The sequence below is a fragment of the Bos indicus genome, chromosome 10, assembly GCF_029378745.1.
Source record: "Bos indicus isolate NIAB-ARS_2022 breed Sahiwal x Tharparkar chromosome 10, NIAB-ARS_B.indTharparkar_mat_pri_1.0, whole genome shotgun sequence".
Taxonomy (NCBI): Eukaryota; Metazoa; Chordata; class Mammalia; order Artiodactyla; family Bovidae; genus Bos; species Bos indicus.
In genome coordinates this window covers 80,521,414-80,533,514 of record NC_091769.1, presented here as the reverse complement: position 1 = coordinate 80,533,514, position 12,101 = coordinate 80,521,414, and the positions used below count along the sequence as shown (strand labels likewise).

Below are 12,101 nucleotides of genomic sequence, written 5' to 3'. Positions count from 1 at the left end.
ACTTAGCTCAGCCCTGAGGGGGTGCTTGGTTGAGTCCTCTCTCAGCACCTTCACCAAGCACATGCCTTTGTTGGGTAACACATCCAGCACTTGGTCTGTCCTTTATTACATTGAGCTCTGGTCTTCCTGTTCTTCATCCTCGTAACAACAGCTCCCATTTATCGAGCCTTATGTGTGGGTGATTGTGCTTAGCACTTGCTGCGTGTTGCTGCACTGATCTACAGCACCCTTCCAGGCGTATTCTATTATTATACCCATTTTACAGATGTGGGGGTTGAGGGTTGGAGAATTAAAGTCATTTGCCCGGGGTTACTCGGTCAGAGGTGGGATTAGAACTAGGTCAGTCTTGCTGTAGAACACACGTTCCTCGCCGTTGCTGCCTGCCTTGTTCTGCCCAGGGCTGCACCCAGCACGTTTATTTGCTTGTCCATAGGAGGGTCTTTCAAATATTTGGATGAGCCCCTGAGTCCACTCTTCTCTCTTCCTGGTCAGGGAGCCCCACTTCCCAGAGTTCTCCTCAAAGACATATGTTTCTGACCTGCTCACCATCCAGAATATTCTTCCATCTCTGGACAAGCAGCTGCCTGCCTCGGGACTCCCCTTTCCTCTCTCCATCATGCTACCCGCAGAGAGGCAGCCCGCCCCACGCCAGCTCTCCTGATGGTCCATCAACTCAAGACGCTGTCTGCCAGTGCTGACCGGAGTCTCTCGGGGTGGTGTTTTCACTTCACAGTGATGAGTTTCCCATGACATGCCACAAGATTCGGTTCACCTGTCTGCCCTTGGTTCTGCTGTTCCCTTCCAGCACCCCACCCACACCTGAAGTCCCCATGGTCGTGGTGGAGCAGAAAGCATGTGGGGCTGGGACTCAGGAGGCCAGGTTGTGAACATACCCCAGCTGTGTGGCTTAGGAAAAATCACTCACCCTCTCTGGTCCACGTGCCCCAGTTGTAAAGTGAGGGTTTGGCTCTGATGTGCCAAGCATGTCTTCCAGCTCTAACGTTCTTTGATGGCATGTGTTGAATAGCATGAACTTGTAATAATTATCTCTAATTATTGTGGTAACAGTAATGAGAGGTAATTACGGAGCAGCCCCTGTGTTCCAGACCTTCTTTTCAGTGTTTCTCAGGAAATTCTCCACTAATCCCGTGCTGTCATTACTCCATTTTACAGACAAGCGCCTTGAGGCAGAGCCACTTGAGTCGCTTGCCTGAGGTTATCACGTGGCTAGAAATGGATGAGCTGGGGTTTACCTTGTCTTCTTCAGAGTAATCGAATCCTTCCCCTCTCTTGGATTCCTGCTCTGTGAAGTGATTTTTATTTTCAGTTAAAAAAAAATTTTTTTGGCCGCACTGTGTGGCTTATGGGGTCTTAGTTTCCCAACCAGAGATTGATCCCATCCCCTCAGCAGTGAAAGCGCGGAGTCCCTCCAGGGGTCCCCTCTGTGGATCTTAAGCAAGTCCTGTGACCTTCCTGTGCTCGGCATCTTGTGTTTTGCTCATTGTGTTTCCCTCCTCCCACCAAGGTCACGACCCTAAATACCGCTTGACTTCAAAAGCTCAGCCCCTGACTCATGCTTACGGGGTAATCCTCTGTACCCCAGATCCCAGCTGGCTGTGATTATTCAGACACCTTTTAGAATCTAAAATTTAGTCAGTAATGATGGTAGTGACTACTACGTCATACTTAATATATTTCAAACCACATTAGTATTAATATTATGTTATCATAATTAATAAAAATTAACAACTTAGTATGTTAATATTAGCTTTTCCTGATTCTTTTTTGTGTGTGTGGTAGATACTCTGTATTGTTTAATCTTCATTGCAGTCCTGTCTGGTAGATGCTATTGTTCCCCATTTACAGATGTGAAAACTGAGGCTCAAAAAGGCCTGTGGGGCTAAAGTCACATGCTAGTGCATCTGCTGGGAGGGATTGGGGGCAGGAGGAGAAGGGGACGACAGAGGATGAGATGGCTGGATGGCATCACTGACTCGATGGACGTGAGTCTGAGTGAACTCCGGGAGTTGGTGATGGACAGGGAGGCCTGGCGTGCTGCGATTCATGGGGTTGCAAAGAGTCGGACACCACTGAGCAACTGAACTGAACTGAGTGCATCTGAGCTGGGAAGTAGGGAAAGCATGTTCTCGAAAGCCATTTGCCTTATTTTAAGGAAATGTAGGGAATGTCCTGGCAATGCAGTGGTTAGGACTCAGTGCTTTCATTGCCAGGGGCCTGGGTTTGATCCCTAATCGAGGAACTAAAATCCCACCAGCCACATGACTCGGCCCCACCCCATCCCCTCAGCTGCAACAAAAGGAGATATATGGACAGGATACTTGTTAAAGATGTAAGGGAAAGCCCTTAGAGGATCTCGTGTGAAAGCAGGATTGTGAGACCCAGCAGAGAATGTAGACAGAGATGCTTCTCTCTCCATCATCTCCATGGACCTTGACCAGCTCCTGTGTCCCATACTCCCCGACCCCCCATAGGAGCCGGGCCAGGACCATTTACAGCCTTGAACTACAGTGCTGGATAGTTACCCTCTTTGTTTCCTAAAATCACCTTCATGCCAGATTACACGTGGGCAGATGCTTCCAGGTCAGTGAGAAGCTGAGCAGCAGTTGGGGTCCTCTGCCAGCCCCTCCCTCTCTGTCTAATGTCCTCTGAGGCTGTGCAGTGGGGCTTGAGGTGGGTGAAGGATAAGAAGGGAGTGAGCCCCACTGTAGCTCTGGCTGCCCTTCCACCATGGAGCCCAGGCTCTTTCCCTAAGACCTGAGCTGTCTGCACACCCAAGCTCATTCTACAGCAAAGCAGGTCCCGGTAAAGTCTATCAGCTCCTATCTCCTTTGTCCGAGACAAAGCATGGACCCCCTGAAAGACCTCCTGGAGCAAGGGGAAGCTCGGATGGGGCAGGGGCTGGTTGGGAGTGAGGCAGCAAGATGCCATCTGCCTTTATTTGAAGTCAGGATGGATTGTAACCCTACTACGGCAGCCCTGCCTGCCACACCGGGGCATCTGGGCTGGAGGCCATGGGGCCAGGATCTCTAGCATGGGTGTCCCCTGTGGCTGGTGGCTTTTCCTCCTGTCCAGGGGCGGGTGCCTCCCTCAGTCATAATTTGAGAGCTGGGGCTTCAGGACCAGGGCCTGCCCACGCCAGAGGAGGGTGTCTGTGCGGTGTGCAGGGAGGACCTCACTCCTGACTCTGTTGTCTCCTCTCCCGGGGCCCTGTCAGCCTCCTCTGCTGGGGATCCACAAGGCCACGGTCAAAGTCATAGGCTTTCTGCCCCCACAGCGCACTTTTAGCCCTCTTCCCATAACACATCGGGGCCAGTTCAATAAAAGTTCTCAGACACAAGGTTGGTCATCTTGGGGACACGGTGCATTGCTTGCATGGATGGAACCCGAGCTGGGTGGCTGGAGGAGGGAGGAGAGTGTGGGCTGGGAGCACACAGGGCTGAGTCCTCCGAGGCCCGTCCCTGGGGAGGTTGTGGAAGAGCTAGTTTTCTCCTTCCTCTAATCATTTATTGAGCATGTTCTAAGTGGCAAGCACTTTGTAGATGTTTTCCAGTTAATCCGCCTGATATTTATAAAGTGCCGACGCTACCCCCATTTTGCGGCTAAGGGACCTGTACCTGAGGTTTGCAGGCGAGCCTGCACCTCACGTGGCTGGTGAAGAGTGGACCTGAGTGCTAAACCATATCTGGTTCCCCCAAGTGCATGTTTTTGATCACTGAGTTTCTGTTTCCTCTGTGGCCCGAGCTTCGAGCTGGGCGCTGCTTGCTGGGGAGGCGCTCAGAGACCCCTTCCTGGTAGTCACCCTGTTGGGGTCAGGACGAGGCCTTGGGGTCTTAGCCACGTGTGGCCCCCCGCGGCCTCCGAGGCAGGCCTTTGTGGGAGGGAGTCTGGGCAAACACAGGTGCGTCTCAGCCTCCAGGGCTCTGGGACTGGCTTCTCCAGGAAATGGGGCTGGCTGCTTTCAACAGCACTTTTCCTCTTGCAAAAGCGGTATCTTTTTATCTCTTCCTCCTGCCTCTCACCCCATCCCCTCTCCACGACTGTGTGGTAAACAGTGAGATTTCATGGTCCCCCTAACTGTGAGGGTGCTGGCAATTCCCACCAGGACCCCAGCACCACTGGACCTGAAACTCCATCTGAGCTGCCGGGGTGATCCACTTCCTGCCAAGTCGGCAGAAAACCCCAGGCAGAAGCTGAAGGTGGGCCTGGGAGGGAGATGAGGGGAAGGTACTGTGGAAATGCAAGGTGGTGGTAAATGACCCGCCCTCGTCAACGTAGAGTGTGGTGACATCCTTTGTATATATGGACACATGGCATCTGGGAGAGAACAAGGAACCACAAACAAAATTATACTTATTGTAAAGATTTAAAAATTCTTTAATGTTTTTTTGCATCAAAAAATTTACAGCAAAATGAAAAGAAAAACTAAATAGCTTCTCATCCCCAGCTAGGTTTGCAGTGTCAGCACGAGAGGAAGGGGACCCAGTGAATACTTTTTTTTTTTTCCCCTTTATTAAAATTATTTATTTGGCTTTGCTAAGTCTTAGTTGCAGGATCTTTGATCTCCATTGCAGCATGTGGGATCTAGTTCCCTGACCAGGGATTGAACCTGGGGCCCCCGCATCGGGAGTGTGGAATCTTAGCCGCTGGACCGCCAGGAACGTCCTGTAACCACTCTTTCCTGCCCTGCTGTATCTTCCTTCCTCTGGGCCAGAGGCTTCCTGGGGCCTCAGAGAGCTGTCAGTCCCTCGCCCTGACACCTTTGAGGTGCGGTTGCATCTTCCTGGATCCTCGCACTTTGTATCGGTTCCTCACTTGCTCCTTCACTCACTCAGTTGTCTCATTTTTACATCCACCGAGTGTCTGTCGCACAGGGCAAGGATTTTTGTTACTTTGCTCAGTGCTGCATCTGTGACTCTGTGCGCTGAGACTCTAGGGTGAACACTTGAGTCCAGGTGTGAAGCTGACCAGCAGCCACCTTGCAGTGGGATTAGAGCAATGATGGAGGAGATGCAGGGTGTCAGGGGCTGACACATCACCCCATGTGGTGGGTGGCTACTCTGAAGGCTTTCTGGAGGAGGTGATCTCTTAGCCCAGTCTTAGAGTGTGAGTTGGCCGAGCCTGATGTAGAGGACACTCCAGGCTGAGGAGTCAGTGTGCATCCCCTGCCCACCTTCAGTCTATATGTCGGGTTCATCAAACTTTGGGACAGCCCACACATCCCTCTTGCCTATCATGGGAGTGGGCTTGCCTGTAGAGTGGAGATGTGTTTGCAGGGAGAGAAAAAGAGTATCCTGTGTTGCTAAGTGCCTAGTGAAATGTGATTTAAGAACGAGGCCTGGACTTTCCTCGTGGTCCAGTGGATAAGAATCCGCCTGCCAGTGCAGGAGACCTGGGTTCGGTCCCTGGTCTCAGAAGATCTCACATGCCTCATGTGCCACAGCTCCTGAGCCCGCTTGCTGCAACTACTGAAGCCTGTGTGCCCTAGAGCTGGCAGTGAGAAGCCCACGCCCCTCAGCTAGGGAGTAGCCCCTGCTCATCACAACTGGAGAATGCCCATGCACAGCAGCGAAGACCTAGCAGAGCCATAAATAAATGTTGGCGGAATGTTGTAACACAGCCTCCTTTCCCCTCCTTGTGTGACTGCTGTCTCCGCTTCTTGCTCCAGGCTCTTCAACTCTTGCTCATAAACCTGCTCAAGCCTTTCTTCTCCCCAGTGCTCACTGGTGTGGCATCCTGCCCTCCTCCTGCCCATTTTTGCCACTTCACTTTGGAGTTTCCCAAGAGGAAGTGGTGGTGGGGGTCATGAGTCTGGTGACCCTTCCAAAGAGGAGGAGGATTTCTAGCGTGGATGCTGCTGTTTTGATGAATAGCTCACTCTCAGCATTGCCACTTGGCGGCGTGAGTGGGGAGAGACCTGGCTGGCCCTGCTGGGGGTGACTGGATGTTGGCTCTTGAGTCCCTATGTAACTGAGATTACCATTTGGTGCAGAGAAGTCTTGAGTCACCAAAGAGTAGTTTGGATCTAAAGCAGGAAAGCTCTTCTCTCTGTTTGTGAGCTGGGGAGAGGCACTTGCCCAGGTTTTGTTTGGATGGGCGAGTGAAATTGAAGCGCACACTTTTTATTTCTCGTCTTTGTTGAGCCACCCTCTTCCTTGAGTGAGCCACCAGGAGGTGCTTTTGGCCTGGGACAGCTTGGTTGGTGACCTGCCCGGTCATCTGCTTAAGACAGAATACAGAAGCTTCAAGGTTGCTTTTCTCTCCCCACAGATTAGAAAATTACAGTGATGATGATCTTTCATTTAGTCTCCTTACAGTCCCTTTTTAAAATTCTTGCTCATACTTGTGCAGTTTAAGGTGCCTCCACCTCCCACCCCCAGGATACACACATACACCATGGGGTACTTACCTTTCTCTCTGCTTATCCAGACACTATTCCTCTGAACTCTGTCCCCAGTAAACCTGATTAGTGCTCTCCATTAGCTAGCTGCCAAGTGGGCAAGGATTTAATAAATTTATTTACCCTAAGGTGTTAATGAGGCTTAATATTTTACCTCTGGGATACTCCACCTTGTAACTGTGAAGATCGATACTAAGCTTTAAAACCTAAGAGGTAAACTAGTAAGAACAGAATCATACCACTTCTAAATGTAGGTGGGGATAATGGTTTTGGAAGAAGGTCGGGAGGGTGGACTTTAAAAGGAGGGTGTTCCTTTGTCCATCCCACTGTGCCCACCTGTGCTGCTGGCCCTGCAGGGCGACCCCTCAGCTATTGCCCTGCGATGAGTAAAGGAGATTGTGTGGGGAAATGATGCTGAGAGGTTTTATGGGCTCTACTGAGGGCTCTTTCTTGCCCTCTTTGACCCCGTCAGATATCTTAACCAACAAGGATGACAACACCAGCCCACTCGGCACCTTGCACAAAACAGCCAGAAAAATGACATGAGGCAACAGGGTCCTGGGGACACAGTGAGGCCCTTGTGAGAGCCTCAGAGACCTTGCGGCTTGTGGGAGAGCCTGACCACTTGCTCGTCTTTCCTTCCTGCAGACGTTTACAGCATGGTGCAACTCCCACCTCCGGAAGGCAGGAACACAGATCGAGAACATCGAGGAGGACTTCCGGGACGGCCTGAAGCTGATGCTACTGCTGGAGGTCATCTCAGGTGAGCTGGACCATGGTCTTGGGAGTGCCGGGGCAAAGGTGATGCCAGACGGGCAGGGTCACCAGGGTGTAGGATCAGACATTGCCCACTGGGCTCTGCCCCTTTGGAAATGCTGCCCCGACACCTCTGCTTCTGCTCCATCTTTGGTTGGGGCTAGCTTTGGAGCTTTTGAAAAAGTGGGAGATAGCGTGTGATTTCAGACCCTGAGACTGAGTATGGGCTTGGCTCTGCTGCTGACCCTCTGTGTGTCCTTGGACAAGTCACTGCCTTTCTGCCTCAGCATCCTCATTTGCATACAGAGCGGTCTGAAGGTTGGTCTCTGGGGTCTCTTCTCCTCCAAGGCTAAAATTCTTTGGTCAGGAAAGCAACCACATCTGACTGTCTCCAAATGCTGGCTCCTCTGCTGCCTGTCCACCTATATCAAGGTGATCCTAGTTCCTTATCCAGTCCCCAGTTTGGGATTTGGATGTCCAGATATCTGGAGGGACAGCTCCTCTCTCCAATGCCTGTCTCCACTTTCTTATAAATACCTTTCCTCCACCATCCCTTAAGGGTTGGAGGTCCTTGAGATTCTAGCCTTGGCTTACACACTGGTCAATCTAAGCTGCTTTCTTCACTTTATCTTCCATCTTGACGCCAGTGAGTCCTAGACTAGGGTCAGTCCAGCCTTCTTGGAGGCTCCAATTCAGGCTTAAATCCTGAGTTGCACTGGGCATCTCCACCCATTTGTGCCCCAGGCTTCAATACTGTGTACCACACCTGGCCCTTGCAAACCTCTTTTTCCTCCTTCAGTCTTCATCTTGTTCTTCTAAGCCTCATTCAGGAATCTTAGATAGCTCTTCTTTGGCATTTAAGTTTCATTCATTCTGTTTTCTTCTTCTGTTCTCCTTCTTTGACCTCTGCTACACAGATATTGTGCCTGCATCAGCTTTCTCCTAGATGATGTCCAGAGGCCTTTGACCCCTCCTCCCAGCTCCCCCCTTCTCACTGGCCCCCATCACCCACACGTAGCCAGAGGGTCCATCTAATAGCCCAAATGTGGTTGCACTGTTCCCTGCTTGAAACTTTTCAGTGCCTCCCTGGGGCTTTGTACCTGCAGCTCACATTCCTTAACATAGCTAGCAGAATCCTTCATGAGCTGGCACTTGCTTTGTTTTTGACTAACTGTTCCCCAAAAGGTGTCAGACTCTCTGCCACAGGAAGACTTGCAGCCCCCCCCCCCCCAACGTGTGTGTCCCCCTGCTCTTTGTTTTCGGTGCTTTTGCACAAACTCTGGCTGGCTTCTCTGCCCCTCGGTGCTTTAAAATATTTCCACTGCAGGTGGGGGTAGGGGGTGTGTGTGTTCAAATATACGTAACTTAAAATTTACCGTCTGGGCCGTTTTTAAACGTGCACAGAGGCATTGAGTGCATTCACATTATTGTGCTACCGTCATCACCAGTACTCACCTCCAGGCTTTTTCATCATTCCCCACCGAGATGCCATGCTGTCATTAAATGCCAACTTGCCATCTCCTTCTCCCCCCAGCCCCTGCCCACCACCATTCTACATTCTATCTCTGTGAACTTGGCTGTTCTAGGCTTCTCATATTAGTGCAACCCTGTAGTATTTGTCCTTTTGTGACTGGCTTATTTCATTTAGCATAAGGTGCTCATGTTTCCTCCATAAAGTAGCATGTACCAGAATCTCCTTCCTTTTTAAGACCAGACAATATTCCATTGTGTACATATGTTCCACATTTGTTTATTCAGTCATCTGTCATTCACACTTGAGTCGTTTCCACATTGTGGATATTGTGAGTAATACTGCAAAGAACATGGATATACAGATACTGTGTAAGTCTCTGCTTCCACTTCTCTTGGGTATGTATCCAGAAGTGGAATTGTTGGATCCTAGGGTAATTCTGTGTTGAATTTTTTCAGGAACTGCCATATGTTTTCCTCTAACTGCCTTTTATTTATTTTTTTAAGTTTTAAATGTATTTTTTCAATTGAAGGATAATTGGTTTACAGAACTGAATTGGTTTCTGCCAAGCGTCAACATGAATCAGCCATAGGCACACATATGTCCCCTCCCTCTTGAACGTTCCTCCCATCTCCCTCCCCATCCCACTCCTCTAGGTTGTTACAGAACTCTAAATGCCTTTTAGAGTGTCCTTATTACCTCTTCCTCCAACATTTCTTAGTTTAAGCAAATCTGGCATTGTTCTTTTTCATTTTTAAAAACTCGGTTTAGGCATCTCCTCCGGGAAGGCTTCCTTGACCATCACCCCTTCTGTTCCTGCTTTGGGTGCCTGCCCTCCTCTGGGCTCCTGGAACACACTGTTGATCCCTCTAGCACGTCATTTGCCACACAGCAGGATTGTTCTTGGCTCGTGTGTTTTCTCCCCACTGCACACCTGGCCCCGGAGGGCAGGGACAAACTCGTCCATGTCCCAGGTGCTCAGATCTATATACTGGGCAGGTAGGGATGCTCAGCAAATATAGAGTGACCGACCGCCCAGCTGGGCTTTCTGAATACCCACCAGGTGCTTGCACTGAACAGGCCTGTGCACATCTGTGAGGCGGCTCTTCTGTTTCCTGGGGTGGGGAGAGACTGAGTCATTGAGATGATGCCTTTTCCTCCCTGAGTGTCTCTGGAGATGGTTAGGATGGCAGGAAAAGGAAGGGGGGGTCCCCCCCTCTGCAAGGGGACCTCTGCTGTCTGTAGAGGTCCTCTGAGTGTGGTCCCTGGACCACCCAGCAGGATCAGCAGGACTACTTAGCCACATGTGGGTTCCCAGACCTCCAAAGTCAGAAACTCAGGAGGAAGGGGGAGGGGGCCAGACGCCTACCGTCAGCAGGTTCTCCAGGTGATTTTGTGTGGACCGAAGTCTCAGGACTTTGCTACCTCCCTTGTCTTGGAGGAGCCTGTTCCAGCCAGTGGATGTAGCTGGCAGTTAGGCTGGCGAGCTCAGGCTTAGCAGGACCTAAAGGCTGGGCCTCTAGTGGGAGCAGCCCTCGTGGGGCGCGGTGGGGTGTGGGGGGAGGGCCACAAGGTACTGGCTCCATCCCACCTATTGGAAGGGAGCCCTGGGGCGTCTCATCTGCCCAGGGGGGCAGTAGGATACCTTCCCAGAGAGGGTGGGCTGTGGCCACAGCCTTGGGAAAGCCACACATGGGAAGTCTTGATTTAATAATAAAAACCCAGCTGGGCTTCGCTGGATGCTGCCAGGCCAAGTGACATCTGTAGCAGGAAGTCTGTTCTGTGGAAGTCGGGTGGGGGCTCTGGGGAGGGGGCTCCCTGGAGAAGTTCTGCTCTTGACAGGATGAGCATGGCCAACATCAGGGCCACCATGGCCCTTGGGATCTCTCAGCCAGGCTGTTGATGTGCTCAGAAGTGGGGTGGAGAGGGGGCCGCTGGGCTGGGCTGGAGCCTGTGGTGGGTGTGACGTCCTGAGTTCGAGGATGGTGGTTCTCAGACCTCTCAGAGACTGAAAGCTGTGCGCCCCTTCCCCAGGTCTGGGCACACGTTGCATGTATACATTTTTCAAATGGCTTCAGGGGATCCTTGGACACCTCCTTCCTGTGCTCTGAGCAGGGTATTTGGAGAGCCAGCTTATCACCCCCTGCTTCCCTGAAGCTCCTGACCGTAAACACTGAACAGCAGAAGCTCTGTGTGGGAAGCAGGGGTCAGGGAAATGGCCGCTGAGTGAGGGTGGAGGGTTGACTTGGAGCTGAGCTGAGAGTGCCCCTGGGCAGCAGTAAACGGATAAGAGCTGTGGTTCTCAAATGAGAGAGGGGCTCTGTGGGCAACACACAGGGAGCTTTCCCCAAATACCCTAGCATGACCCACACCCTCCCCCGGATCGGCCTTTGCAGATGCTGTTCCTTCTGCCTTGATCGCTGTTCCCTGCAGTCTGGGTCTGTTGGCCTCCCAGTAAGAGGCCTCCCCTGCCCACCTCACAACTCTTTCACCCTCCTACCTGCCCTCCTCCTCTGCAGTCTCTTTTAAAGCGTTTGTTTTAAGCATTTCTCCTTTTTGGCTTTTTGTTCATTTGTGTATGTTGATGTATGTTGAAGATCTGTCTGTCCCCCTGGACCGTAAGTCCATGAAGGCAGCGAGCTGTTTTGTTCACTCCTGTATTCCTAGCACACAGCCAAGTCCTTTGACATATACTCAGGGCTTAGTACAGACTTGTTGAGTGGCTGCAAGCAGTTAGAGCTGAGAAGTAGGAGAACAGTGTTTCACTTCCCATTCCTCCCTCTCCGTCTGTTCAGGTGAACGTTTGGCCAAGCCCGAGAGAGGCAAAATGAGGGTGCACAAGATCTCCAATGTCAACAAGGCCCTGGACTTCATAGCCAGCAAGGGGGTCAAGCTGGTGTCCATAGGAGCTGAAGGTGAGTAGGGCCTGCCCCCTGGCTGCCCCCCACCCCCATCCCACCCCTCTGCATCCAGCCAGATTTTCTGCCCCCACCTCTTGGTTCTCTTGGCCTTTTCTAGCCTGACTCCTAGACCCACACATCCATGGGCGCATTTGGAAGTAGGGCTCCCAGCACCTGGCTAGCCAGTGGATCCTTCATGTAAAAACATCACTTTCCATCTAGTCTCTGTACCTTGGTGACCGTGACCCCAACCCCCCCACCCCTTTAACCCCCCACCCCCCGCTGAAGCCCAGCACTGTCAGATCCGTGGGATCCACATGTGTGGAATGCCACATCCCTCTTCTGCAGGCCTGGCTGTGCTCCCCTGTCCCAAGCACAGAGTTCTGCAGCCTGGGGAGAATGTGTGGACATTGGTGCGTACCGGGAGCCCCTGCAGGATGGGTGTCCAGAAGGCTTTAGGTTTCTTTTTTTGGCCACACTGCGAGACATGAGAGATCTTAGTTCCCAGACCAGGGATCGAACCCGTGTCCCCTGCATTGGAAGCATAGAGTCTTAA

At 51.6% G+C, this 12,101-nt stretch overlaps 1 protein-coding gene across 4 annotated transcripts in view; it reads left to right on the top strand.

The window, feature by feature from the left end:
• Positions 1 to 12,101, top strand: part of ACTN1 (actinin alpha 1) — a 98,105-nt gene that overhangs the window by 47,493 nt on the left and 38,511 nt on the right. For all 4 annotated transcript variants that reach the window (XM_070797757.1, XM_070797756.1, XM_070797755.1 and 1 more), the window contains exons 2-3: positions 7,067 to 7,181; positions 11,441 to 11,560. In XM_070797757.1, coding sequence (XP_070653858.1) covers positions 7,067 to 7,181; positions 11,441 to 11,560 — 235 coding nt within the window. The remainder of the gene's footprint in view (positions 1 to 7,066; positions 7,182 to 11,440; positions 11,561 to 12,101) is intronic.